The sequence below is a fragment of the Ammospiza nelsoni genome, chromosome 8 (genome assembly GCF_027579445.1).
Source record: "Ammospiza nelsoni isolate bAmmNel1 chromosome 8, bAmmNel1.pri, whole genome shotgun sequence".
In the NCBI taxonomy this organism is placed as follows: Eukaryota; Metazoa; Chordata; class Aves; order Passeriformes; family Passerellidae; genus Ammospiza; species Ammospiza nelsoni.
Window position 1 is genome coordinate 9,263,566 of NC_080640.1, and position 27,149 is coordinate 9,290,714.

General features: G+C 39.9%; 2 protein-coding genes across 5 annotated transcripts in view; one reads left to right on the plus strand and one right to left on the minus strand.

Moving 5' to 3' along the window:
• VTI1A (vesicle transport through interaction with t-SNAREs 1A) overlaps positions 1–15,638 on the minus strand; it is a 259,682-nt gene extending 244,044 nt beyond the window's left edge. For all 4 annotated transcript variants that reach the window (XM_059477404.1, XM_059477406.1, XM_059477403.1 and 1 more), the window contains exons 1-3: positions 15,423–15,638; positions 8,924–8,982; positions 4,666–4,776 (exon numbers count right to left, since the gene is read on the minus strand). In XM_059477404.1, coding sequence (XP_059333387.1) covers positions 4,666–4,776; positions 8,924–8,982; positions 15,423–15,516 — 264 coding nt within the window. In that variant the 5' untranslated portion in view covers positions 15,517–15,638. The remainder of the gene's footprint in view (positions 1–4,665; positions 4,777–8,923; positions 8,983–15,422) is intronic.
• A 425-nt stretch (positions 15,639–16,063) lies between these two features.
• Positions 16,064–26,557, plus strand: ZDHHC6 (zinc finger DHHC-type palmitoyltransferase 6). The gene is made up of 10 exons (XM_059476972.1): positions 16,064–16,363; positions 18,059–18,150; positions 19,737–19,896; positions 20,944–21,105; positions 21,735–21,788; positions 23,205–23,372; positions 23,654–23,695; positions 24,042–24,187; positions 24,276–24,319; positions 26,031–26,557. Exons 1-10 carry the CDS (start codon positions 16,115–16,117, stop codon positions 26,132–26,134), a joined length of 1,221 nt encoding a protein of 406 aa, XP_059332955.1. The 5' UTR covers positions 16,064–16,114; the 3' UTR covers positions 26,135–26,557.
• Positions 26,558–27,149: the final 592 nt, after the last annotated feature.

Below are 27,149 nucleotides of genomic sequence, written 5' to 3' on the forward strand. Positions count from 1 at the left end.
CACACATGACATTTTGGCATGACAGATTCCCTGCTTTCAAGAACACTGTTAGAATATAACAACTAAGATACACACACAGCAGTCCCACACATAGCTCACACTTTTCTAAGTACAGAACATTATTGCACTATTTGCTTTATAAACCAAAATAACCCAGGAGCAACAGTGGAGTTTTTAAGTTTTAGTTTAAACTGGAGACCTGGGGAAGACTGGCCATAAAGATACAACCAGCAACTTGTCATTTGAAAAAGGGTTTCAGGTGCTTACAGCCATATTGTCTGGGTAGGTGACTGAACCTGAAATGGGGGAAGTGGTATTTGCAAAAAAACAGCCAGAACACAACAGACACAGCTGTATGAGTTGTTCAGGTGAGCTTCTGGACTCAGGTGGTATTTGAGAGTCATACAAGAGAGCTAACTTTGTCCAATAAAATTATCTCCTGGCTATCTCCTTAAATGTTTTTAAAGCTTAACAGCAGCTGAAGTTTTAACAGTAATCTGAAAAAGAACCTGCAGGAGGTATAAATTGTAAATACATACCTCACTAATAACTGAAGCTATGGTTAAAAGCCAACAATGTTTAAATGTTTACTCAAGTTTTGTATAATGTATCTATGTACCTGCAAATTTGCCCCACCCCCTTTCTTCTTCTAAAGGTTATTCTGAGAGTCAGAATTACCAAAATCAGTAGCAATTCTGAGGATTTAAAAGGAATGAGCACTGTCTCCTGAACTGATAATAAATGCTACCTGCAAGATTTACCTCTGTGCTGCCAACAGAATAGGAACAGTTCCTATGTAGCCTCCTGTATTTGATGGCTATTTCTTCCTTCTCAATATGCTCATTGCATTTTCAGCACTGATTGTGCAATATTCATCTCTGTAACATGAATGTTACTGTATAACATGGTCTTACAAGATTTTTATATTTCCTCATCTATTTGAATGCCTTATATGCCAGCAATAAGCTTTTCAGGAAAATAAATGCCTGCCTTTGGTTTTTTCCATTTTATGGTGCCTGACATTGAGCCTGTACATGGAACCCTGGGGATAGATACAAATGCTAGGAAATAAGCATATATTTACTAGGTTTATAGAGTCACATTTTCACATGGACTGGGACAGATTTAGCTTAAAGTAATGTTTATAAAATCTGGAAGCCTTTTACCACTATAAATCCCCACTATTTAAAGAAAATTTGCTACTTTTAGGTAACAATTAACATAAAATGCTTTATTTCTATGAATAAACAACATCTATAGTCCACATACGTAAAATACTTTTTTTGCCATCAGAACCTACTTCATCGGGCACAATGGACACTCTACATCTGAAACAGCAAGAAAAGAAAATATTTACAAGCCTAAACCTGTCACAGCATATGCCACAGCACGTGCTGCAGTCAAGAGGGCCATGACACACAGAGTGTCACCATACAATATCAGAAGGCTTCAACCCATACAGGGTAACACCATACCACTACAGAAGGCTTCAGGTGTCTGCCCATACAGAGCAACACCACTTCAGCAGGCTGCAAACATCTGCCCTTGTTCTTCAGCCCAACCTTTTATCCCCTCCTGTTGATGCACTGCCCCTGTGTGCCCTCTGCTCCCTTTGGTGGCTGCTCAGTGCCCTGGGCACTCCCTGGCTCGTTGCTGTCAGTGCTGCTCACACTGTGCCCATTGAGGTTCTGCTACAGCCCCACTCCCAGTCACCACAAACTGTACCTACCTAAACTGCACAATGGTGCACTGTTAAATGCAAGGAAAGACTTTTGATAGGAAGATTGTTTTAAGCTTCAGGAACTCTTTGGCAGGTGGTCCCAAGCCGTGGAACAGCCAGGAAAGCACAAGGCTGTGATGTGCAACTCCACTTGGGGCCACAAGATAGAGCCACCAGCGCACTCACAGCCGGCAGAGCCCCGCGTCCTTCCCGACCTAACGGGGACCAACCCCCCTACAGAAATGAAGGGCTTGGGATGAGCTATTGAAAATGAGATAATAAACACAAGATTTACATCTGCAAGTGAAAAAAGACAGCATAAGGCTTATCAAACAGTTTCATTCTGTTTCAGTACGTTTATTACAAGCCTGAACGTTGGCTTTTGGAGATGTGTGCAGCTTTTCTGCAGAGAAGCATCACTTCATGCTTGCCCTGTTCTGGCATTTCTCCCCAGAGAAGACTGCAGAGCACTGAGGGGAGCACCAGAAACCACTCTTGCCTAAAGCTGAGGTGCAGTGCTCATTTTCCCCATCAGTATTCACAGTGCTATGCTTCCCGAGTACTTTCAAAGGCAAAACTGTGCTATTCTGTTTTTCATTATCACTGTTCTCCTTCAAGAGAGAGGGCTCAGACTGGGCAAGGTGTTTTTTTCTGCTCGGATATTATTTACTGCAATTAGTGTGTTACCACTATGCATGTGCAATCCAGTGCCTTTGCCTTCCAGTGCCTTTGCAATCCTTTGCCTTCACACACCCCTGGACTGCAGAGCACTGACACCTAACTGCAAGGATTAGCAATGAGAGGAAATAAACCTCCTATTTGCAACTTTTTCCTATTTGATTACAAAGTTAGAGATGAAAAGCCACGTTTGGAGTAACTTCTCAACAGCGCTTAAATCTGTATTTTTCAGAATATACTTCAACATAGTGAAGTGTACAGGAAAAAAACCCCTACATATTCACAAAGATGCCATAGCACTTAATAAATAGTATTACAGTGATGGCATTTTGCCATTATTACACACACTGCTCAAGACAAAATAAACTCATCAGTTACGTATTAAATGTCAAAAATAAACTTTAATGTTATTCATCCTGCCAGTAAAGAATGGACAAGTGAACAGTCCACAAACCTCATGTTTCCTTCTCCTAGCTTTAAACATGTTGCTATGCTGCTGTTTTCCATAACTGTTTGGGTAAGGGCAAATTTTCAGATGCTATAAGGCATTCAAATAATAACAAGATCAATTCTCATGCTATCAATGAACATAAAATAAAACTACTAGTGCTGGTTCTACATTCACCTTGCATTTGAAATACAGAACTTAATGAAAAAGACTGGGCATTGAGGTATGTAGTTTTTGCCATTAATTTTGTTCTATAGTTTCCAACAAGTTGCTATTTTCCTGGATAATAATCCAAAAAGAGTCTTAAATCCTTACATATAAAATTAGAAAAATATTAGTACTTAGAACCTGTAACTATGTAAGGCACTTTTTTGTAACCACACTATTTGCTATATAAGAGATTTTTTTCAAGCACAGTTGTTTTCTTCCAGCACTTTGCTCCATCCTTCACATTATTTTCTTTCCTTGATCTTCTGCTGAAGATCCTTGGGTTTGGAGCTGTTGTTTCTATCCATTATTATGACCTGTTCCTTCCTCTTTCTCATCTTGTTTTTGCTTCCTCACTTTGAGCACAAACTCATGTTCTTGTGTTCATGTAACTCCCAGTGCTATGATGCATTTCCTTGCACTCATTTCTCCTCTTCCATACAGCGTTCAGCTCTGAACTCTCTCATTCTCACTTGCCTGGGAATATGAAAGTATGAATTCCACCATCTACCTACATATAGAATAGGCCAGGAACAAATATATGCTGACAGCAAATTTTCACACATCTGAGAAGATAAACAGCATTCACAATTGGTCCAGAAATTGCTCTCTCTGGGAAGTCACTGTTTGGCCACACACAATTCCTACATGGCAACAGATGAGACTGCCTCAAAATTTTGATGCAAGTCTTTTTATTCTAAGGTTCCTCAAACTTTACAAACTGCAACCATCTTACCATCTTCTCATACATTTTTGTGCAACTGCTCAACTTGGCAGAAGCACGGAGGAGTGACAGTCAGCTGGATTTCTTGGCTGCAGGTATAAACACTGACTCCCCTCCCCTGAAGGATTAAACTGCTGCCAGCAACCTGAGGAAATTCACAGCTCTCCAGTGAATGTAAAATACTGCCACTGGTTATTTCTTTCTCCCTACCCTGAAGGAACTGAGCTGCTGCCAATTAACATAGCATTTTCCTACACTTTGCAATGCCTTTGAACTTTTTCATGATTTTACAGGAAACAGTTTTGTCTCTATGTAAATCTATCCAGTGCAAATCCCAGCCACAAAAAAAAGGACTGATAACTGTAGCAGAAGCCCCTAGACAAGGGAATCTTGTTAGTCTGTATCCATTACTCAGAAAAATGTAGTATTTATAACCAATTTGTACAAAAGCCAAGAAGAATCTAAGTGCAATGGAAAAGACAACACAGTGACTAACAAATGAAGTGCACATGAGATAAACTACATTGAAAAATTCCACGGATTGGAGATTATACTGCTTTCATGTTACTGCCCACATCACTACAAGCTGTCATTCCTTGAGAAATAGGATTAAAAGCTGACTATTTTGCATACATCATGAACACTAACAGTACCTACTGATGGAGAAACAAGAGTTTCAGGAGGCCAGCAGCTGGAATATTGGTGTGGGACTGCTGCTAAAAGCTCCTCTTCCCCAGTTTGGTTTTCATCGATATACATAGCAAGACACGTGCAGAACTCATCCCTCACACTATTCAAAAATGCCCTCTCATTTGCCTGAATAATTGCATTGTTTTATTTTGAAAATTCTTAGAGATGCCTTCTTTATGTAATAGGTTAAAAACTCACAAAGTCAGCTTCAAGTTTTCCCATTTCTTGTTTGTAGCTCCTCATTCGACTGCTGTACATCCCTCGGCTTTGAGGTGGGATCTCTCGGACTTCAAGTTCCATCTGCTCAAGCTGACAAGGGACAATAAAGAGGAGGTATATAAATCAAAAGGTTAATTATAGCAAGAACAAATTTACCTGAGTTCAAGAAATACACCTAAGGTCAAGAAATATTCCTTCTTTATAAGGAAAAATGTTGCTTATTCTGCAATATACAAACAATTTATCAAAATCTTTGCACAGTCTTAAGTCAAGAAACAAGTGACAACATTAGTATTGTTAACACTCAGAAGGAATGACTTGAGCCAAATATTTCTGGATTTCAATTCCAACTGTGATGAATACATCTTAAAGAAAAAAAAAAAAAATTAGTAAAACAGGATAATACCTGCCTACCTTCACCTAGCTGTGCAGTTTTGGAAACCATTGGCTGAAAAATGGCTTTACACATATATATATGTGAAGTTTTATTTACCACCAGCCTGTGTGTTTAATAAAATAATTCTTACATTTAGTAAACTAATTTTTTTTTCTTTAAACATTGCTAACTCAGCAGACTTGCATAACCTAAATTGTCTACCTAAATTTATATGTAAGAATATTAAATAGCTGAATTTCAGGGTTCAATGACAATGCTATTCAAGAACTTGTATATGGTCAAATGGATTAAAAAATTAGAGACATATTCTATCCTTCAAAAGCTTTTTTTATTTACTCTTGCCATGTAGATTTCTAAGGGGCCTGAAATACAAGAATATGGCACAGGGATACAGCAAATCAAAAGTTGTAAATGAGGGCTGCTAATTACCTGCCCACTGGGTCCTGGAGCCTGCTCTATATGGTGCTGCCTGTTCAGGAATTCTGTTTTGAACTGCAGAAGAATTCCACACCTGCCTTTTAAAGTCTTTCCAATTTACTCAAAAAAGATAAAAGAATACCTCTCCTTGGTTGCTGTAAGCACCTGAAACAATATTTACTCACCTCCTACTGATCTGGGTTGAACAATATGGCATAGGAGCAGAAATGCTTCTCAATTAGGGTCCCAGGCTACTGGTTGCAGATCTTCACAAGGGACTGCTAGAATTTATTCCTATGTAATCACTGGCTTACACTTTGAAATTTCATCCTCATATCATAAGAAAAGCATCTGAATTTAATCAATGGAATTGCCAGATACTCAAAAGTCATTTTGCCTGATGTATTCTGATTATACAAAATTATATTCAATAATAAACTATAAAGCAGACTTTAATTAAATAGTCACTAATGAATTGAAACACACAAAGCAATTTCTAATTCTACCCAGTTCTTTAGCTCAGGCTTAACTTTCCAAAGGGGTATTATAAATTAAACCAATAGCTGGAATCAATAGCTTATTTCTTATCAATTTCATCTTAATATATTTGATCTCAAATGTTCTATAAACATTTCCCTCATATATATATGTATGTATGTATGTATATGTGTATGTATATGTATATTTTAATGAAGTCTCAATTCTTGTCTGTTATATAAAAACAAAAACCTATACCAGTAAATCCAGAATTTGCACCAACAATCAGACCATGATCCATGACATCTAAAATGTTCATTCTAAAGAGTCAATATTAGAGAGTGTAAGGTCCAAGAAACAACAATGAAGCATACTTAGGCTGACCAACATTTACCAATGGTTTTTCATCATGAGATTAAACGGGTGCATTTTGTGCCCGGGCTGAGAAATTTCCATGAGAAGCCATGCAGAACATAGTGGTCCAAGCAAGGGTGAACCTAAATGCAACCTAATTTCATGCATCTCCACTTTCAGAACTCACATTATTGGTCATAAAATCATATTTTTCATAAACAAGCAAAAGCAGAGCAGCCCTTCGTATTTCCATTCAAAAATACAACAAAGTAGTGTGGCTGATGTTGCCCACTCCATAATAAGACTCCCCCTCCCACAGGAACTTCTCCATATGAATCTGCTCTGGACTCTGGAATCAGCTGCTGTATTTTAAGAAACTGGTAAGCTTCACTATTCTGATTCTAAAGCCCTGGAACTGAAATAGAGATCTAAACCAAAAAACACAAGACAAGAATAACCCAGCATCTGCAACACAACAATTGTGTGATGTGTTCTTCATCAAAGATAAAGGCAAATAACAGAGAGAGAGTTATCTTCTTTAAAAGAAGAATTTCACTCAAAAAATCACAATTCTTCTGGCACACGCTAGATTTTACACTCAAAGAATTTCCCCAAGGTTAGCTCAACAATCATCTTTCTTAAAAACCTGTTAAATATAACAATTAGATACTCCACACTGAATGTAGAACAACAAGATTTCTCTCCAGAGATTCCTTACTCCACAGCTCTGGCTTGAAAAGGCAGCCTGGGAGTCTGAAAGTTTTCATGTCAGTTCTGCACATATATCAAATCAATTACACCAGTGATTTTACCCAAACAAAGCAGAAAGTGTTTTAAAACCATCACCGGTTAGTGAACACAAATAAATTATCTCTATAATAATATTTATTATACATGAGAGTGTTATTTCCTAGCCAAGTAGGAAATAAAAATCAGCTAATCCCAGCTTTGACTATGCAAGACAATGAAGCAAACCAATGTATGAAAACTATCAGCAGCAAGGAATTAGGTTTATTTTGATTTTCTACTGTAGCCTTTAGTTTAAAATAGGATCCTCTTAATTAGTTCTGTTATTAGCAGGTTTGTTCAAATTGATTTCTAAACCCAAGCCTTGACATTAATCACAAACATGTTGGGTAATTGCTTAAAGCCAATAATTGAATCTAAAGATCTAAAACAAAAGTGTGAAAGAAAAGCCAGTACATTAAATGAAGATCATCATTAGCATAAAAATACAAATACTGGATTTATATTTTAATCTTGTAATAAATGCAAATGTAGATTATATTTTCCTGACATAAGGAGAGAAGTAAGAAGCCATTACCTCAATTTCTGCTCCTTCCAACCTATTTGAGTAGAAAAGCAAATCTGAATGACCACCCACACTGGAGCTCCTCTGTACTACTCTGTCTTTTGCCATGTCAACTTGTAGTGAAAATGAGCTGAAAAACATTTCTAGATTTCTACTTTTTGCAGCTGTTTGAATATGAAAGTGCCCAAAATGCCTTAATGTATCTACAGAACATCCTCATGAAATGAGTCAATAATTTTACCATGTGTCTCACTGGGAATACCAAATTAAAGAGGTTAGTTGCTTTGTCATGCTCACAAGACAAAACTGCAGGAAGTCATCCCAAGATCCAGCTTTACTGGATGCTATTCCAATGCTCTGGTCTACAAGACTAATTCTGTTTTTAAACTAAAAGCACTTTGTATGCCTTCAAACAGCCAAGAGACTTTTTTCTTCCTATGCCACTTCAAAAAATTAATTTTAGTATGTAGTTAGTAGCCAAAAAATTGATTCAAGTTTTTTCCATTACAATAAATTCTAGGGTAGAAAAGCTAATTTTTTCCCTATCCTAACATTCAGATTACATTTCTGACATTAGATACACCAAAGCCATTTGCAAGCAATAAACAAAAGCAACTTCAGGTAAAGAACTATTGGCCATGTGGGAAAAAGACAATCTCAGCTGTCACCAACACTCAGTTACTCCATATCTACAAAACTTTACTCTTATACTGCTCCCAGATGGAAGACATGACAGGCTGTAATGGGAACAAAATAAATAAAAGAGTCACAGTTGTTTGTCACATACTGGGATTTTTTTGTCAGTGTGAACCACAAACTGATGCCTGGTTAACAGCTACACTCTTCTTGGAGCAGTGACCCACACTGCCATGGCCCCTTGTCTCACCTTTATGTGTCACTTGCTAAAATGGAAAAAAAGAGCTACTGCTCTACAAGACATTCTGATAGATGAAATTAAGTAGATGCTTGGGTCTTACAAGCCAAAAACAAAGTCATGGTGTGTAATATTTAATTCCATTCCTAAAGACCTAATCCACAACTATGTCTAACTATTTATGGACTTACAGCAATAGTGCAAACCTTGCATCATTTAACAGAGGATTAAAAAAAGATACACTCTTATTTCATATCCTCAAATAAGAACTATTTCAAGACTACTATTTCATTTTCTAATATATCATTGCTAAGTATTTTTAGGGCATGGGTGTTAAATGTTGCTATCAATGATTCTATTACTTTTTTAGGAATTTGCAGTTAACATATGAAAAGCCAGAACATACCAGTTCCCTCGCTTCTTCGAGCTGTTTCTCAACATTTGCAACCATCTGCTTCTTCTCATCTGAAACAGAATTGTGAAAAAGCCAATATAATTGTGCTCTTACCATGAAAGAAAAGCATACCATTTCAAAAGATTGTATGTATCAGCTAAAACAGACTTGAGATTTATTCTGTGTGACATCCTCACACAGGGTGATACACACATTAGTAATTAAAAAAAAATAAAAAAGACTGGAGAATCCTTGAAGTTCTGCCCTGTTATGCAGCATTTGCTACTTAGGAAAGCACTTACAGCTGCTTCAGCTGCAGGAATTCTGCCTCAGCAGGCACTTGCTGGTGTGTACAAATGCATGGGAAGGCACATGCATACACTAAATGGAAAAAATATCATTTAAGAACAAAGGCATAACAGATTCACCTGCAAAATATGAGACGCACAAAACCAGCCAAGCATCCCAATTAAAACTAATTCAGGGTCTGAAGAAAAATGATGTTTCTATTCCCTACTCCTATGTGGGGTCTAGAATTGTTTCTTTTGGTTCAACAGATATAAAATGAAATGCCACAGGAACTACAAGAAAACCAGTCTTCTAGTAACAGTAAAAATGGAAATTAGTAATAAAATATGGAATTGTTTAAAAATTTAAATAAGCTTCAAGCTATACATAGCGATCACCATCTGCCAGGTTCCCCAGCAAGGTCGCAGCTAGAGAGAGTGACTTTTGCCCTGCCTCCAACCATCCATTTGCAGGCAGAATCCAGTCTGAACTGAGAACTGAAATTCAGTGTCACATCATCACAAACACTCCAAATGCTTCACAACTTGGTTTGTTACAGCATGAAACAAATTGAGAAATATTCAGACACTGGATAATAAAATGTCCCCACACTGCTTCATTACTGTGGGTATTCAAGGGTTTCCATCCTACCATCACATCTTCCAGCCTTCAGACTCTAAATCCACCCATTGTGCCAATGAAGTTAACAACAAAACTGAACATACAAATGGTTTGTTTGAAACCAGGAGTCTCATGAGACATCTCTACTGGTGGTTTGCCTGATGAAGCAGATCAAAAGTGAATGTCACCAAAGTGTCTCCAGTCACAGCTCCCCAGAGGTCACGATGGATAAATCTATGTCAGCACAAGACTCAATCATGTGTCTCTAAACTTCAGAGCTTTGTTTTTAATCTGAATCCCCTTGCCCCTGTTCCACATGATCTCTTTGTATCCTGGAACTGACATATTAAAGACCAAAAGGGACAATCTGATCATCTCCTTCAATCTTCTGCATTCCACAAACCACTAAATTTCATGAGAGAACCACTTCAATAATAACATACTTCTCATTCACCAAAATACACTGTCATTCAGGGACACAGGAACATCACAATCTGTCCTTCCTCAGTTACATATACTGGAGCTCTGCCTGCACAGAGGATCAGGCTTGGGACCATCTTTCCTGCAAATGTGGAATTCACCCTGACACATCCAGTGGATTCGACTACAGCAGAAGATGCAGGAAAAATTTTCTGTGTAGCACTTTCAGTTTTCTGCAGGAAATGTCTTCCTTTAATTCCCCACCAGGTTCTCATGATAGCACCCAGGCCAGAAAATTCAGCACTTTATCTTCCTAACACAAAAAAACTAAAAGAAATCTGCCCCTTCCCCACCCCTCCACATATTTCTATTCTCATATCCCAAAACACCTCTGTTCTTCCTGTCATTTGGAAGTCAGCAAGATGACAATGGACAAAAATAAAAACAATGGAAGGTATGAAATACACAGCACCATTTTATTGAAGCTGAAATAAAATTTTAAAACATAGCAGCAGAATATAAATGTACTATAGCATTTTCAGTACTTCCTTGAGTTATACGGGATCACAACTTTCATACACATTTAGTAACCTGAAATTTAGGGATATAAAGTTGGAGTTTTTTGGCAGGTATTTCATACTGAGATAATTCTGCTTGTACTTGTGATTACAAGAACTACACAGCACTCTACTGGCCAGTAAAATCTTACTGACCCACTACAGACTTTTTGTAGGGAAAACTCATTAGTACAGAAGAAGGTCTAGCTAAAACTGCTCTCATAAAATTAGGAGGAGAGGGTATTCAAATGATCTCCAATGGTTTAGTTAATTAAATTTTAACCCAACTACAGATTTTAATACTGGCCCAGGTACATAATCACCCAGATGCTGCCTTTGTTTTTCCTTAAAATATAGATATGTGAGCAGGCACATGGCAACATCCCAGCACTGCAGCTCTGGAGCAGGATCTTCAGACTTCCAGGAGAGCAGCTAAACTTGTTGCAACAGCTGATCCTCTAGAGCCCACAGTACCATGTAACCATGGTTCCCAAAGCATTTCTTTTCAGTTTTACTTTTACTTCAGTGGTTAAGCAAAGGAAATGATTTCTTTCACAGCCAGAATCCCCATAGGAAGGGGGGCACAGTATTCACAGGATGATTTGTTCAAACTGAAAGTGAGATCCAAGGGAGTTCCTCTGCGTAAGAGAAGTTTGCCACTAATCAAGTAGATCAGGATAAACAAGTTACAGTCTAATTAAAGACTAACTGTATTAGTCCACTGTGACTTAGCAGTTTTCAACCTGCCTACTCCATCACTTCCCTAAACACACTTCCACAGGAAGTTAAGTAAAAAGTGCTTTATAACTTTTTATTTTGATTGAGAATTCAAATATCCTTTAGAGAAAATAAAAAACAATGCTCCATCAAATATATCTAAATGTAATCTTTTCCTTACATTGCTAGACAGAATGTCCCAAACAAAATATTTCACATAGCTTGTATATTTTAAGTGAAAATTGACAAACTATGGATAAAGACTGGAAACAAAAAGGGGTTTTCCTCTGCAGAGGATTGCAAAGAAATCTGTTCTCTGTACACAAGGTTGTGTAACTTTCTTAAAAGAAACAAGCCTTCAGTACATTTTCACCACTTCTTTCAGTTTGGCCCTGGCATTAGACACTTTCTTTGTCTCCCAAAATACAGCAGTTACAGAAAGGTGGGAATCTGCCCACAAGGTTGGAAAGATAACACAGCACTGGTTTGATGTCAAAAAACCCTGGCTCAAGACTGAGTAGTCCCACTGCTTGTGGAATTGCATCTTTTCATTTCAGTACATGCTGAGGAAGACACTGAGTAACAAAGGGCTTCAGCTCACCGACCACTTGTTGATGCTGCTGTGCTCACTCAGGTGGTTACACGTTCACCACTGCCAGAAGTTACTGTCCAACAGCAGAGACGGATGGAACAGTACCTGCATTTCTCTCTTTGGGTACTAAAACTGGGTTCAAGAGGCATGGCATAATGAGCCAGATCTGAAACTGAGACAGGAAACTTCAGTGCAGGAGTACAACAGAAAATTAAAAGTGGGGCTTTCTTCAGCTAAACCTGTTAGCAACTCAAGTGCAGCACTTTGATTGCCCAGCAGATAATGCAGGTACCAAGTATGAGAAGAATGGCAGCACTCCAGTCCAAAGCCATCACAAACCAGAGGCTACTGTGCTGGGAATAAACTAAGTATCATCATTTGTGCTGATAAAACTCTCTTTCATATCAAGCAATCAAAATCTGTATGAAGTTTTGGTTAAATCATAAGACAGATGTTTCTCTGAAAGACCGAGGAGCATTAATAAAACACATCAGTCAATGATCTTCATTCTTCAAAGACCTGCAGCAGCAACACAGAAAATCTATTTAAAAGGCATTTCTCTATTTATAACTTTCTTTAATCCCCCAGGTGATGTCTGCCTCAACAACAGAAGACGTTTCTTCCCAAGATGTTCTATTGTCCCTGCTGCTTATTGTTTCTGTGATATCAGAGAGCCTTTGTTACATTTCTTGCTGAACTATTTATGCATTTGTGACAACAGGACTGTCAGCTGAGCCATCATCCTCCTAGAACACAGGACAGCATCCTGTCCTGACAACAGGGAATGCAGGAATGTTGCAAAACCAATTAAGCAGCATTTCTCCACTGGAGCAGGTCCATCTTGGGCAGCAGAGGGAAATAACCAGTCACTAGACTTCAGGAGATCTCTCTTTATTATGCAGAGTGGCACAAGTCCTTACACCTTTCATCCTGCTTCTTCCAGCTGGGAGGAAGAAGGCCATCAGCAATCTCTCAAATCACTGCTGCTGCAAACTGTCACCTCAGCTCCCCTCCCACCTCACATTCCTCTCTTTGAGGCTCTCCCAGCCACCGCCACAAGAACTAACTGGAACTTCTGGTGATGAAGAAGCAAACATCTTGCAAATGTTCCTATTAAGAAACAAGGGAAAAATGTGTATTTAAAATATTTCTGATAAAGGGTTCAGCATAATCAGAGATTTCTTTTTCCAAGTGGTCAAATGTCTCTGTTAGCTAAGACTGCAGTTTGTTTTGAAGTCATGGAATTTTTTTTTTCCCTGATGAAAGACAGAATAGCCCTGAAAACAGAAGCAATAGCTAAGCCATAAGTGCACAGTGCAAGAAGCAGCTATAATGCAAGTCAGTTCAAAACCCATATAACCAACCACAAATATAATATGGGGTGAAAAAAATTAACTTTTGTATTATCTTGACTCCATTTAGCCCAGTACCACACTCCTGGTCCTGCAGGGAACATTCATTCTGTCTCCTCCAAGAGGATGGCAAATTCTATTTAAAAAGTAACCTTCCAATGGTCTCATTAAGAGTGATGATTTCAAAACCTGCTGCTTCTAGGCTATGTCACTGTTGAAGCCAACACTCTTTAAACATCTTTTATTTAAGCTCCAAAATCTCCCTAAGTGAATAAGGGAGACTGTTCAATAGTAGGAAGAATATTCTGCATAACAGTAGTGGATTTCCATAATCCTCTCCTTGAATCAGACTCTGATGACTTCCAAAATCTATACAACAAGGAACTCAAACCTCTATTCTTTACAATTAGGGAATTAAATCTCTCTTTTCCTATAAGTTAGCCTGGCACTATTGATTTTCAGAGGATGAGCCAGTAGTGTATTTATGATGTCTCCCTGTTCCTACCAGAGGTCCTTAAATTTACAGTTCAAAAGTTAAGAAGCCTTTGTGAAGGATTCCCTGCATCACCTCAGTAAATGGTTCCAGTGGCCATTTACAGGTTAAATATAATTTCTGAGGAGATTAAATTACATACCAGTTCTAAAATTCAATCACAGGAACTCTGATTCTATTTCATTTTCATTTTGTAAGTTTCCTTTAGAAAACAGACAAATTTTTCCAGCTCAGCTTCAGGTTCTGACTGAATTATCTCTCTGTGTCCTTGCTGTTAAGATCAAGAGCAAAACATCTCTGTTAAGCCAAGGAAAAGGCACAGTTTCCTTTAACCATGGAACTCAACCCTGTTTTTTCAGAAGACTTTCCAACTTGCTAAGATTAGAATTGGACATAACCTTCCAAAATCAAAAAGGTATTTTATTCAAAATCCCCTGAGATCACACATTTCAGTTGATCACCTACCTCAAATCCTGTTTAGAGTCACTACTCATCACTTCATGATGCATTTCCCACTCTAAAAGTAGGATGCTATTCTTTGCTCCTGGATGCATGATACCTTTTCCTTTAGTCATATGGAAAAGTACACCATTAGTATGTGTTTACTTCCTTCTTACACATTATCCACTCCTATGGTTAAGGCTCCCAAACTTCTGGGTAATATGCATGAGAAGCAGAGGCAGAAGTATTAAATGAGCTGGAAGAGGCATTAAGCTGAGCTACAAGAGGAACAGATGAGAAAACCACGAGTGTCAGCTTCCCTCCATCTCACACAGAGCCCTGTACTGGGGCACTGATTCCTGTGGGCTGGAAGATTCAGCTGGACTAACGAGATTAAAACTTTCATCTTTCTACTCTTACAGACAGTATTGACTCTGCTGCAGGGATACATCATGAAATAGAACATGAACGCTGCAGGCTACTGACAAACACATTAAAGTAAACGAACACGGATTTCTTTGAATCTGCTCCTGCCTGTGAGTCACCACAGTCAATTATCCAAATCAAACGTACGAGGAGCAGGCAGCAAAAATACTGATTCAGATTAAGTCACGCACAAAATCTCTCTGTGCCACAGGAAAAACACTTGATTTCCATGAGTGATGTCGTGGCATGATCACAATAACGAGGATTCAGCAGCAGTGCTGGCACGGGGAGCATCCCCCAGCAGCTTTAGCTCTGCCCAGCCCTTCAGGAGCACCGGCGGAACCGCAGAGCGGGGCAGAAGGGAAGGGCTGATCCTTACAGTGACCAGCGAGCAAATATTCTGTCACAGTATCCCCAACACATCCCGCTGCTGGGACAGACCGGGGCAGGGCGGTGACAGCGCTGCGTAAGGAGCGAGGAGTGACAGCGGCGAGGGCTCCCTGAACACGCCGGCACCTCCCGCCACCGCCCTGCGCGCCCACCGCCGGCTCCCGCGCACGGGCCTGCGGAGCGAGGGCCGCGGGGGCGGAGAACAGCCGCTCACCTCCTACCAGCTTCGGCACCTTCCCGATGCGGCCCGTGATGTCCGCCGTGAGCACGGCGAAGTCCTGCTCGTAGCTCTCGAAGTCGGAGGACATCGCGGCGATGGCGCTGCCGGTGCCGGGGGCGCCGCTCCGCACCGCGCCGCTTCCGCGTTCTGCCACACCAAAACGCGTCCCCCACCCCGCCCCCGGGCTCCTCGCCACACGTTCCGGCGAAACTCAGGGATTTAACCGGCACGGCCCAGCCCCTCTCGGCCCTCCCGACAACCCCTGAGGGGCCTTGACACGCGGGATCGCGCCGCACCGCAGGCACCGAGGAGAGACGGCAGCGGCGGGTCACTACCGTCCCGCAGCCCCTCATGCCCCGCCTCGTAACCTGCAGGGGAGAGGAACGCGGCTGCGGCCGCTACCGGCGGGCCGCTGTTTCCCGGGGGGGACGTATTGCGAGCGGACCGCGGGCGGGCGGCGGCGGCAGCGCGGGCCCCTTCCCCGCCCCTTCCCCGCCCCTTCCCCGCCCCTTCCCCGCCCCTTCCCCGCCCCTTCCCCGCCCCTTCCCCGCCTCCCCTCCCACTCCCTCCCCTCCCCTCCCCTTCCCGCTCCCTTCCCTCTTCCCTTCCCGCCCTCTCCCTCCGCGGCCGGCGGGAGCCATGCACGGCGGCGGCGGGGCGGCGGCGGCCGGGCGGCGGTAGCGGGGATGGTGGGGCCGGGCGCGCTGCAGCGGGCGCGCCGCCTGTGCCACTGGGGCCCGGCGGTGGCGCTGGCCGTGGTGGCCGTGTGCTCCGCCACCGCCATGGCCGACGCCGCGCTCTGGTACTGGCCCTTGGACACGGCCGGGGGAAGCGTCAACTTCGTGATGCTGCTCAACTGGACCGTCATGATCCTCTACAACTACTTCAGCGCCATGTTCGTGGGCCCCGGGTACGTCCCGCTGGGGTGGACGCCGGTAAGCGCTGCCTTGCGACCGCCTCGGCCCGGGGCCTGCGGGGCCCGGCGGGCAGCCCTGGGGCCGGGCCGGCCGCCCCGCGGTCAGGACTGTACAAATCGCGTGTCCTTCGGGGCCGCTGCTTCTCCTCTGTGCCCCAGGAACGCCGCACGCTCTAAGGCCACTCCTTCCTCCTTATCTTGTTCCGAAATCTTCCCTTTGCCTCTCCCCTTTTGCTCTGGCCGCTTCCAGAGTTTCCAGTAGAACCCAGTTTGCTCCTGATACCGAAATCGGACAGATTTCTAACTTTCTAACGCAGTTTTGCTATTAGAAAGCAGCATGCTGGGCCCTTCAAATATCCTTCCTGTGATGGAGTGTGCCGAGCGTTGGGTAAACAGAGTTTTTATCAGCCACACTGATTACACATTCACTAGCTATCCCCACTTATTTAGTGTATATGTACCGCTTTACTTTACATTGTCATTTTCCTTATTGGAAGCCCTTGTGTGACCTTTTGGGGTCTGTTTTGGTGGTGTTCAGTGGCCAGTGTTGGAATATTTGGTGGCCGTTCCTTGACCCCAGCTGCAGCAAGCACAGCTCTGTTGATTTCGGTGCCTGCTGCTTTGTCAGCCTTGCAGAGCTGAGCGGGCTTCCTGCCTGAGTTACATCCTTTATCTGCTTCTCCGAGGCTCTGTTCTGTTCTGCTGCCCTTCTCCATCCCCTCCCTGTGCTGTCAGGGCTCTGCTGATGCTGCTTGGCTGGCAGCAGTTGCTGTGCTTTATTATATTAGGGGCTTCTCAAAGCAAAGCACAGGACACAAGCACAGATAGCTGGGAATGAGAACCTCAAGGTTGTCTGCATGCTCCTGCAGACACCTGGTTTGAAGATTTTGCTGCTAGCAGTAACAGTTAGAAGTAATTAATTTAGAAAATTTCTTTTTTATTTTACGCAAGCCAGAAAATTATATGGTTACCATCTGCTTAACACAGTGCAAGATAGAAATTTGCATTTCCTGTGCTTCAGTAATCTCTTGGAAGAGTTGTAGCCAAGAATGACACAGGCAGCTCTCAAGGCAGCTGCCCAGAGTTGGTGTTCCAGTGGGAGTTTAGTGCTGGTCACCTTTCTAATTGTGGAGTGTTACTCAGGACAGAGTCTGGGCAGAAGAGGATCCTGATAATCATCTTAGCAGGACAAATGGGTGCAAGATTTTGGCCACTGCTTGCTGTCTGCAAGTGTCTCTGTCTCTCCTCTTGCTGTAGTTGTGGGTTGTGTGTGTAAAAGAGATTGTGAGAGAGTTGAACATTAGTGTTTACCAGTGCTGTATCTTAGTAATAAGCTTAGAATAGTTTATTGTGTAAAATGGAGAGAAAATGTGCTCAGGATTTTTTTTCTATTAGAACAATAACATGCTGACTTTTCCTCCCAGAACTTCACTGTGAAATCCTGCTTGTACAGTTGCTCTTCCTGAAGGAAGAACTGTTTATTTCTTTTAGCAGCCAGCACTTTCAACAGTGGGAGATGGCTGTGTTGATAGCCAAGATATTAGCTGGGAGATAATTTAATTTTGTTTTTTCCTGTACTTGACGCCTACCATTAAGTTGGGTTGGACTATGGACCACACCCTGTCAGAAGAAATCAGAAGTTAGGAAAATGCCAAGATAAACATTGCCAGCAGAGTTATGTATACATCTAACACTGCTGTTCTTCTGTTTAAAGGAGAAATCTCAGGATTGCATGTATCTCCAATACTGTAAAGTGTGTCAGTCTTACAAGGCACCTCGTTCACACCACTGTCGGAAGTGTAACAGGTACTGTTCCTCTCACAGCTGTTGAAAGTCCCTTTTAGAGCACCTTCAAACCTCATGATGGGCTGTTGCCATAACTTGTGCTTCCAGCACTTGCATTGTAGTTTTTTAAAAACCTTCCATATGAGCATTATAGCCCTTCAAGTGTTTCCAATTTCTAGTTGTATGATATCTATACAGTTTTACTGTGTTTTAGTTTAGAAAAATGGCTGTCTTTAACATTTTCTTTATAGTTTGGAATTAGTTTCTCTTAAGGACTTCTTGATGGTACTAACAAAACAATGCAGTCCTGCTTCAGAGATGCAAATATAAATACCTAAAAATCATCTGAAATTCTTCTAAAATTCTAAGTTTAAACATTGCCCTGCTTAGAGAGTAGAAACACCTATTCTGTCATGTTTCCAGAGGGGAATTAAATGTTGATTTGAGTGGAAATTTTGAACTGCTTGTTTTTCACTCTTCACCAAAGCGGGTTTTTGAAGGGACTTGACATGTTAAATAATAAAACCTTTTGGGTCAACTTAAGAAGTTTGCACCTTTTTATCTTCCAACACAATGGTCCTGATACAAAGGATATTTTATTATAAATAGCTGTCACTAGAATTTAGTGCATCTTGAAAAAATCAAGGCACTTCAGCTGACTGCAGTCCAGGCAGGTTGTCCTCTGAAGGACTCCTAAGAGAATGTGGTGAAAGGATATTGCAACATATGTGTTCATTTGTTATTTCTATAAACCTAAGATGTGCAGTCAGTGTTTTTTTAGGAAACAGAAACTGAAACTCCAGATCAGTGCTGTAATTTGGCTACATCAGCCCCAGATTTAAAACTAACCACTCTTTTCCTTGAGTGACAATCTTTGCACTGAGGACTGATCACTTAAAAGGTCACATAGACTTTCACACCTGTCAAGGTAATTTGGAATGTGAACAAATCTTTATTCAGGTGGAGTTTTTTTGCATCTGTGAGCTACACCAAAATAACTGGCTTTATATTCAATACAAGAGTGTCTCTAGGGTGTTTACACATGTTAAATGTATTTTGAAAAGGATTTTCAGTGGTGTGAGGTTGATACATTGCAACTGAGAAAGTGGTAAACCCTCTGAAAGTTGAAAAGAGAGAGCCACTATCACACTTCTGTCTGCATATCTTTCTTTAAATACTCTTTCTACAATTTCTACAAGGGAATTTGATATTTCCTTTATTTTCCTGGTATTCTGATTTTTAAAAACTGACATTAACAGTAGTGCTTAATTATTGTGATCATAGTTCTTACAAGTCCCATTCTATGGCTCTGTCTCCAGGCTCTGTTCTATGGTGTTTATTAGCAACTAGTTAGTTTGAGTAAAGGGGAGGACAGATAATTGGAGAGAGTAGGACCTGGAAGCACTTTTTATTTGCTTTTTTAATTCTACAACATGGAAATATAATTCTGAATAGCAACTGAAAAGAAACTGTGTTGATCTGATTGTAGAAGTTGGTGGGTTCAAATGAAAGAATGGAGGTGGAGAAGTAGAAAATCAGCCATCCTTTGAGTTTTTTGAGAAACATCTTCTGTGTCCTTTATATTAATCAGTATTTATTATTCACAGATGTGTTATGAAGATGGATCACCACTGCCCTTGGATCAACAACTGTTGTGGATATCAGAATCATGCATCTTTCACTCTGTTTCTCCTCTTAGCTCCACTGGGATGCATTCACGCTTCTTTCATATTTATAATGACAATGTACACTCAGCTTTACAACAGAGTAAGAAAACATAACTAAATGCTTAAAATATTATTTGAGTCAGGTGCATAATTTATCTCTGGAAGTAGGAGAGAATTTGGTTTTCTGTGAAGCAGCATGTGGAATTCCTTGCTCTTCTTCCACATGCACTCCTAGTTCTGCTGTGTACCTGTAAGATGTATGGGAATGGAGGAGGATTCAGAGAAAGTTGTTTCTATTTTCATTCTTTTTTTTCCTTTTTTCCCCTGTGGCTTCTCATAATCACAGGGAGTTTCCTATTGCTCTACATTGACTGAAGACAGTTTCAGAGTAGCACTTTATGTAGAGAGAGAGAGAGACAGGCTGTGTTTTGGCTGGCACAGAAAACAGCTGCTATTTATTTCCAACACACGAGTTACATCATATTTATTTTCTTTTACTGGCCACTTTTTTTGAATTTTGTCTGTTACTTCAAGAAAGAATGTACATTATTTTTAAGACTAAAATATGTTAGCTGTGTTTTTTTTTAACTGGAAAACTTCAACAGTGAGTAAAGCTTATTCTGGAATACACCCCTTATCTCAGATCCATGGTTAAGATTATAAGCTTTGATTTCAGCCTTTGTGGTTGCAGTGAAGAGCTTGATAACATCACCTGAGTGTAACAGATGAAGTTGTATTTGTAGCAGCTGAGTTATGTTTGCAGAGGGATAATGTTGAGAATTGCTGTCTGCAGAGCTTTCAGAGGAAACCTGCAGCATTTCCACAGAAAACAGGGACTGTTCTATGCAAACATTGTCCATCTGACACTGATGAATATGAGTTTTTGAACATACCAGAGTCCAGATTTTTTTGCTGATTTTTGGGTGTGTGGAGCTTGCAAGATGGTGAATGACTGTGGTTTCATTTTCCATCTAGCAGCAAACTTCTGAAGATACAAGTCTTTTGAGTACATTTTTTTTTTTGTTACTCTACTTCATCTATGTGAGATGTTGGACACTTACTTTCAGAGCCAGATTTCTTAGGGATAACTTGCTTTGTTGCAGCAGTTGGAAAGTTCTAGAGTTGAATGGAATTTTCCTCTTTGCAGATATCTTTTGGGTGGAGTTCTGTGAAGATTGACATGAGTGCAGCCAAAAGAGACCCTCGTCCCATAATCCCCTTTGGACTGTCTGCATTTGCTGCATCTTTATTTGCCTTAGGACTGGCATTAGGAACAACTATTGCTGTTGGGATGCTTTTTATTATCCAGGTGAGTCCATGGCTCTGTTACAAAGAAGTTAAAAGCTGTAAGTTCTGTGTGCTTGTGGAGCAGAAACAGAATTCAGGATTGAGATAAGTACAGTTGTTCAAAGCTTATGTTGTATAACTTTTTCAGGGATTTGTGTAGCTTTGTCCCAGTTTTTCTGCTACCACAGTTTTGGTTTTTTAAAATTATTTTTTCATATTTTTAAATTATTTTTTGATTCTTTTTTATTTTTTAAAATTATTTTTCATTTTTAAATTATTTTTCTTGGATGTGAAAATCTAAGTAAGTAAGAAAATACGAGATGGATTTTATAAACTCCCTGAAAAAGGCAAAATACTTGCCCTGTTCCTGCAAATAGGTGCCTGATACATTTCTTAAAATTTTGGAGATCTTTGGAAGGAAACAAAGACACATTTTAAGCATAAAGTGCAATACTGTGTGGTACTGTCTTAAGTGTGTAATTCTAGATCATGTATCTCTGCTGAGGGTTAGCTTCTAACAAATGTTTCACTTAACCCTATAAAAATTTTGTTCTTTAAAACAAGTTTAGTTTGTTAAATGAAGCTTTCTTTGTATAGCTGATGTATTCTGCAGAAAATAAATCCTAATTTCACCTAACACTTTTATTTCAGATGAAAGTAATTTTGACAAATAAAACTTCAATCGAATCCTGGATTGAAGAAAAGGTATGCTTTTATTATAATATTCTTGTACTGTTACAAAGTCTATTTTCCATATTTATAATTTTTGTTGCATCTCTGGGTTAAAACCAAAGATGTTATTTCAATTGACAATTTCAACACTGACCTAACACCCACAACAAGCTTTTCCTTTACCATCTCTGAAATTCACTGAAAGAAATGAGAAATCATGTAAATGAATAGATTTTTGTTTTGGAGGAGCTTGTTGAACATACAATAATATTTGCTTTGAAAAGACTTACTTACTTGTGTGTGTTTTCATCTGAAACTTGAGCTGTCTTAGTCATTACATCTGCCTGTAGCTTTAATTGTCCACCTCACTGACCCATTGAAAGTGGCATCTTTTGACTCATGGTTTACCCATTTCTTTAGATTTTAAGGGAGGATTTTCCTTTATTTTAAAGAAGTACTAAAAAATACCTAGTCTTCTGTCCTTTAAATTTCTCCTGGATTTCCTTATCTCTAAGGATTTACACAAGATTTTTAAGGGGAAATATAGTCAAGCAACAGAAGCTAAGTTTAGAGGAAGGAAAACTGACTCAGTATTTAGAAATTAGTTTGATTCTACCTGGTTAGTTTTTGTGTAAGTCCACAAACATTTCATTAATGTCTTGTTGTCTTATTTTGTGTGCCAAATTAGCATGAGAATCTTGACTGTGTATAAGTACTTAAAGTATTTATTGTAATGTCAGCTCTTTGTATGGCTGGATCCAAGTCCTGGAATAATGGGATAAAGGAACACAAGTGAAAGGAATCCCTGTTATTGTAGAATTTGGAATAATATGTTAAAAGTTTTACTGTAAAACACAGGCCGCTAATACGTCCCTTTTGAAAGCTGAGCACAGACTGTAATACACAAATATTTAATAAAATGGCATTATTGCAACAAAGAGAGCACAGTTCTGTGGCTGCTCCACTAGATGTCATCAGAACTGTGGGAATGTAAAGCTCGTGACTACGGAATGTGGGCAATTCAGATCACGCCTGTGTGTGCATTCTTAGAGGAGGACTGGCACCACCAGTGTTGAGTCATGTTTGTGATCATTAGCCAAAGGATTCTGACCTGTGGAAGCTTTTTTATGTAACTGAGAAATAGTCAGGCATTGGTCCCTAAAAGAAAGCAGTAAAGTAAGATCAGAGCTTGGAGGGAATTATCAATGTAGTCAGTGGACTGTTGTTATTGAGTAAATGGAGGTTGGCAGGGATAGGGGCACCCAAACCAGACATGCTTCTTAATTTAAGGAGGTTTTAAAGCCTGGGTTGATACAGCAGGAGTTCACTACTGTTGCTTGAAAATATTTGCTCTAGGTCCTATGGATCCATACAGGGCTTATGACCCTTGCTGCTTGACTGCAGTGTGTAGGGTGTTTTTATGTACTGCATTTCCTAATTATTTTCCAGGCCAAAGACAGAATCCAGTACTACCAAACGGGTGAGACCTTTATCTTCCCCTATGATATGGGAAGTAAATGGAAGAACTTCAGGCAAGTGTTTACATGGTCTGGGATTCCTGAGGGAGATGGCCTGGACTGGCCAGTTAGAGATGGATGTCACCAATACAGTTTGACGGTAACTGCTCCTCAGTGGTGTCTCAAGCTGATTCTCCCCACTATTGTCTGCTTTCCTTTGCAATAATAAACCAGCTTTTTTAATAACTAAAACAAACAGGCTTGAAATACATGTACAGGAGTTCTGTTAAGTGTTCTCCCATTTTTGATGCACTATAAAGTTATGCTTTTGTGAGTGCTTCTAGCTGCTAATGGTACTTCTGGTGTTTGTTGAATGATTTCAATACCTGGCTTCATTTTGTGTTGAATTCTGCCTAAATTTCTATTTTTAATCATTTATAGATAGAGCAACTGAAACAGAAAGCAGACAAGCGAGTAAGAAGTGTAAGTATTTGTTGAAGTTTGGTCTAAAATTACTTTGAAATAATAGAAACAGTGGTATAAATAAACGTAATTAAGTGACACAAACAATGTATAGCAATCTGCTCAGTTACTCTTGGCACTTAGCCTTTGCATTTGCTTCTTAGTTTCCAGATGGGAAAAAACATGATAATAAAGAGGATTGTGCTTCACTGTTAAACAGTAATTTAGAATTTAGAGTCCCTTTGACAGCCACTGTCATTATATTTAAATCTGTGATATGCTTGAATTAATTTTTTAGTGTGAAACTTATCAGTAGGGCCATAACTCCTTCAAAAAACAAATTGCTGTGTTCTGTTCCAATCTGTAGGTGAGGTATCGAGCCATAGAAGATTACAGTGGTGTCTGCTGCCCTGTGACTAAAGGTGTTAAAACATTCTTCACAACACCCTGCACTGAAGAACCTAGAATTGCACTGAGTAAAGGAGATCTCATTTTAGCCACCAGAGGCTTAAAGTTAGTGGCTCCACACCTTTATATTTGGTTAAAAGAAGTACTGAGTTGAGTTCTGGCATCTAATTACCTATTATGCTTCCTTCCCCAGACACTGGATGTATGGTGAGAAGATTCTCATCTCAGCTGCTGATGGTATGGAGCAGTTAATTTCACTTTTTCTGTTGAAAATTGCAAATCAATTTTATAGCTATCTAGAAATGTGGCCAATATTATATATTCACTTCTCAAAATATAGAATGATAACATTACTGGCACTAGCTTCTCTCCACTCTCCACAGACTTCCCAGTTTTGATAAACATTAATTCACTCTGTCAGACTGACAGAACACAGATGTAGTAGTTTATTGAAAGTTGAATGGGAAGGGGGACACTTTGTATTCTAAGGAAAAGTTAGAGTTTTAGACCATAAAGAGGTTAAAGATTATTAATTTTTTGATATTTAAATGGTGGTCTGTCTTAAACACCTACCTACACACTCTATATAACTATAGAAATTAAGCTTTGTGTATCTTAAAAACTAGGAGACAACATATCTTTGTTTGAAATAATTTCTAGAGACTCTAATATGCATTTATAAAACTAACTGGGGCTATTGAAGATATTAAAGACTCCTGCTGATCTGCTGGTCAGTGTCACAGCCACCTGCATTGAAGCTTTTACATTTTTCACTTCAGATCTCTTGCTTTGGACTGAACTAAAATTTTACCTGCCAGAGGGTGTGTTGGAGTCTGTTGTTTCTTCCAAACAATTGTTAATTCATTGCATGTGCATTTCATATTTGTACAAGTGAGGCTGCCAGCCTCACTGAAAGAGTTAATCCTTTTTGTGGGATGTCTGAAACCTTCATGGGCTGGAAGTGCCCTGGCAGCTCACTCCAATAAACTCCTCCAAACATCAGATACAAATGAACATGGCAACAGTTTGTATTACATTGCTTATTGTGAAGATTAGTAGGACATATCTCCTCTATGTTGGGTTTTTTAAATCAGCTAAAACAAGTTGTGGATGGAGAACTTGGTGAACCCTGAGAGGCTGGATCAGACTAGGCTTCAAAAATAGGATGAGTTTTGTTAGGAAGGTATAGCAAAATACTGAAAATAAGCAGGAATGAAAAGTTGCACTACAGCAAGATGGCAAAATGAATAAGTAGCAGTTCTTCTGTGGAAAAAGACTCAATGATACTCTTAAGATGAGTCAACACTTCCAGAAAAGAAAAGGCATACAGCTTCCCAGATGCTGATGTAAACCTTCCATCTTCCTGAGCATTGGCAGAGCCTCTGCTGAAGTACTCCTACAAATAAAAGCAGTTACTGCATCTCAAGAAAGAGGAAGATCAACTGTAAAGGGTTGAGAGGAAAACAGAGAAAAATTAGAATTATTAGGATAATAGAAAATGTGACTTATAAGGAAAATCCAGAAGAATTGGGATAGTTTACCTGGAGAGGAATAGGAAATGGGAGACAGCCTGGGTGTGAACACATCATCAGCTGTGTGAAATTCTGTGATAGACAAGTTTGTTTTCCGCTTCCTGTGCCCTTGCTGTGTAGAAAAAGGAGCTGTAAACCTGACTTATAGACAGAAAGATTCAGATAGGGTATGAAGATGAATTTTCTCAAGGAAGGTAGAGCACTGCAAAACTTTGGAGATGGCTGAAAGCATTTTAGGTAGTTGGAGAAAATCCGTGCATCCCCAAGCAATGATGCTAGAAATTACTTAGGTGTTCTGTCTTGTAGAAGAAAATAACTTGGGTAAGTGCTTGATGGATGTCTCTTCCAGTGCTGTGTTTTTCCTCAGCAGTGGGCCATGTTTTGTTCTAAGTTAATGCAACTTTTCATGTCTTAAGGTGGAATAAGAGAACGAGGCTGGTTCCCTAGGAATTGTGTGGAAAAGTACCAGTATGACTCTGAAACGGATCAACCAGTGGATGGAGAGAAGAAAATCAAATAGCCTTCTAATTTTTTTAAATATGAAATGGAATTTTTACTTCAGACCACAATCCTTTACTTGAAATTTTCTGTATATTATTTTAGACTTATGCAATGAATATGTTAGGACGAGGTTTTCTTTTCCTCACTGCTGAAAGGGTTGTATTATGCCTGTGCCATGGTTTGCATACTTTTTGAACAATAAATAATTGAAGAAGCCATTCAGTGGATTGCCTTCAAGATGCATCTTTTTCATCCCAAGTCAGGATTGTTTTTTTCTGTTCATTCCTCAGCCGCATCTGATCGTTATGCGTGCTGCTTATCTTTTGTATTTCTCTGAAGCTGCCCCTGAAAATAAAAACCTGATTCAAATTCCAGATAAAATTTGTTACCTGTGACTTTTAATGATGTGATTTGTCCACCTCAAATAAATGATACATTCATATTCACTTGTGGGTTCAATTGTTCTCGACCTAGAAGAACTTAGTCCATAGGCATGGGAGTGTGAACTGACTGGGAAATTAACATTTAACCTTGTAAGTTGCTTTTCAAAGTTAAAAATGCTTCTGTTGTTGCAATAGGAATATTTTGTGCTTTTAATGGCAAAAATTACATCCACCACTGTCTGTTCCCTCTGAAATCTAAGCCAGTACCCAAGAGATCTTGATCCATTTTAAAGTAAAAGGAAGCATTATCCAAGAAGAAAAAATTTGGTCAATTTTGCTACTAATGATAACAGCTTTCTCAAAGCATTTTCCTTTAGGATCTAGTATGGATTATTAGAAGGAAGACCTTAAATAGGAGTAACTTGTACCAGCTCAAGGCTTTTTAAATGTCTCTAAAATGCAGCAGGTGCTTTTGTTCTCTCATAGTGTAGAGTTACATGTCAGCCAGGTTGAGAGGTTTTGAAAATCAGTTCATGTGGCCGAAGTGGCACACAAGAGACCAATATAAAACCAATTTACACTTGAATTGCTATATATATTTTGTTGTTGAGGCAGTGCCATTTGCCCTCCAAGCATATCTGTTCAGGGAAG

What these genes read in the sequence shown, in the direction of transcription:
- ZDHHC6 (XM_059476972.1), top strand. Translation starts at nt 16,115, where the DNA reads ATGGTGGGGCCGGGCGCGCTGCAGCGGGCGCGCCGCCTGTGCCACTGG. An exon ending in GGATGCTTTTTATTATCCAG is followed by an intron (nt 21,106 to 21,734) that starts GTGAGTCCATGG and finishes CTTTTATTTCAG; the next exon opens with ATGAAAGTAATTTTGACAAA. An exon ending in TTAGCCACCAGAGGCTTAAA is followed by an intron (nt 24,188 to 24,275) that starts GTTAGTGGCTCC and finishes TTCCTTCCCCAG; the next exon opens with ACACTGGATGTATGGTGAGA.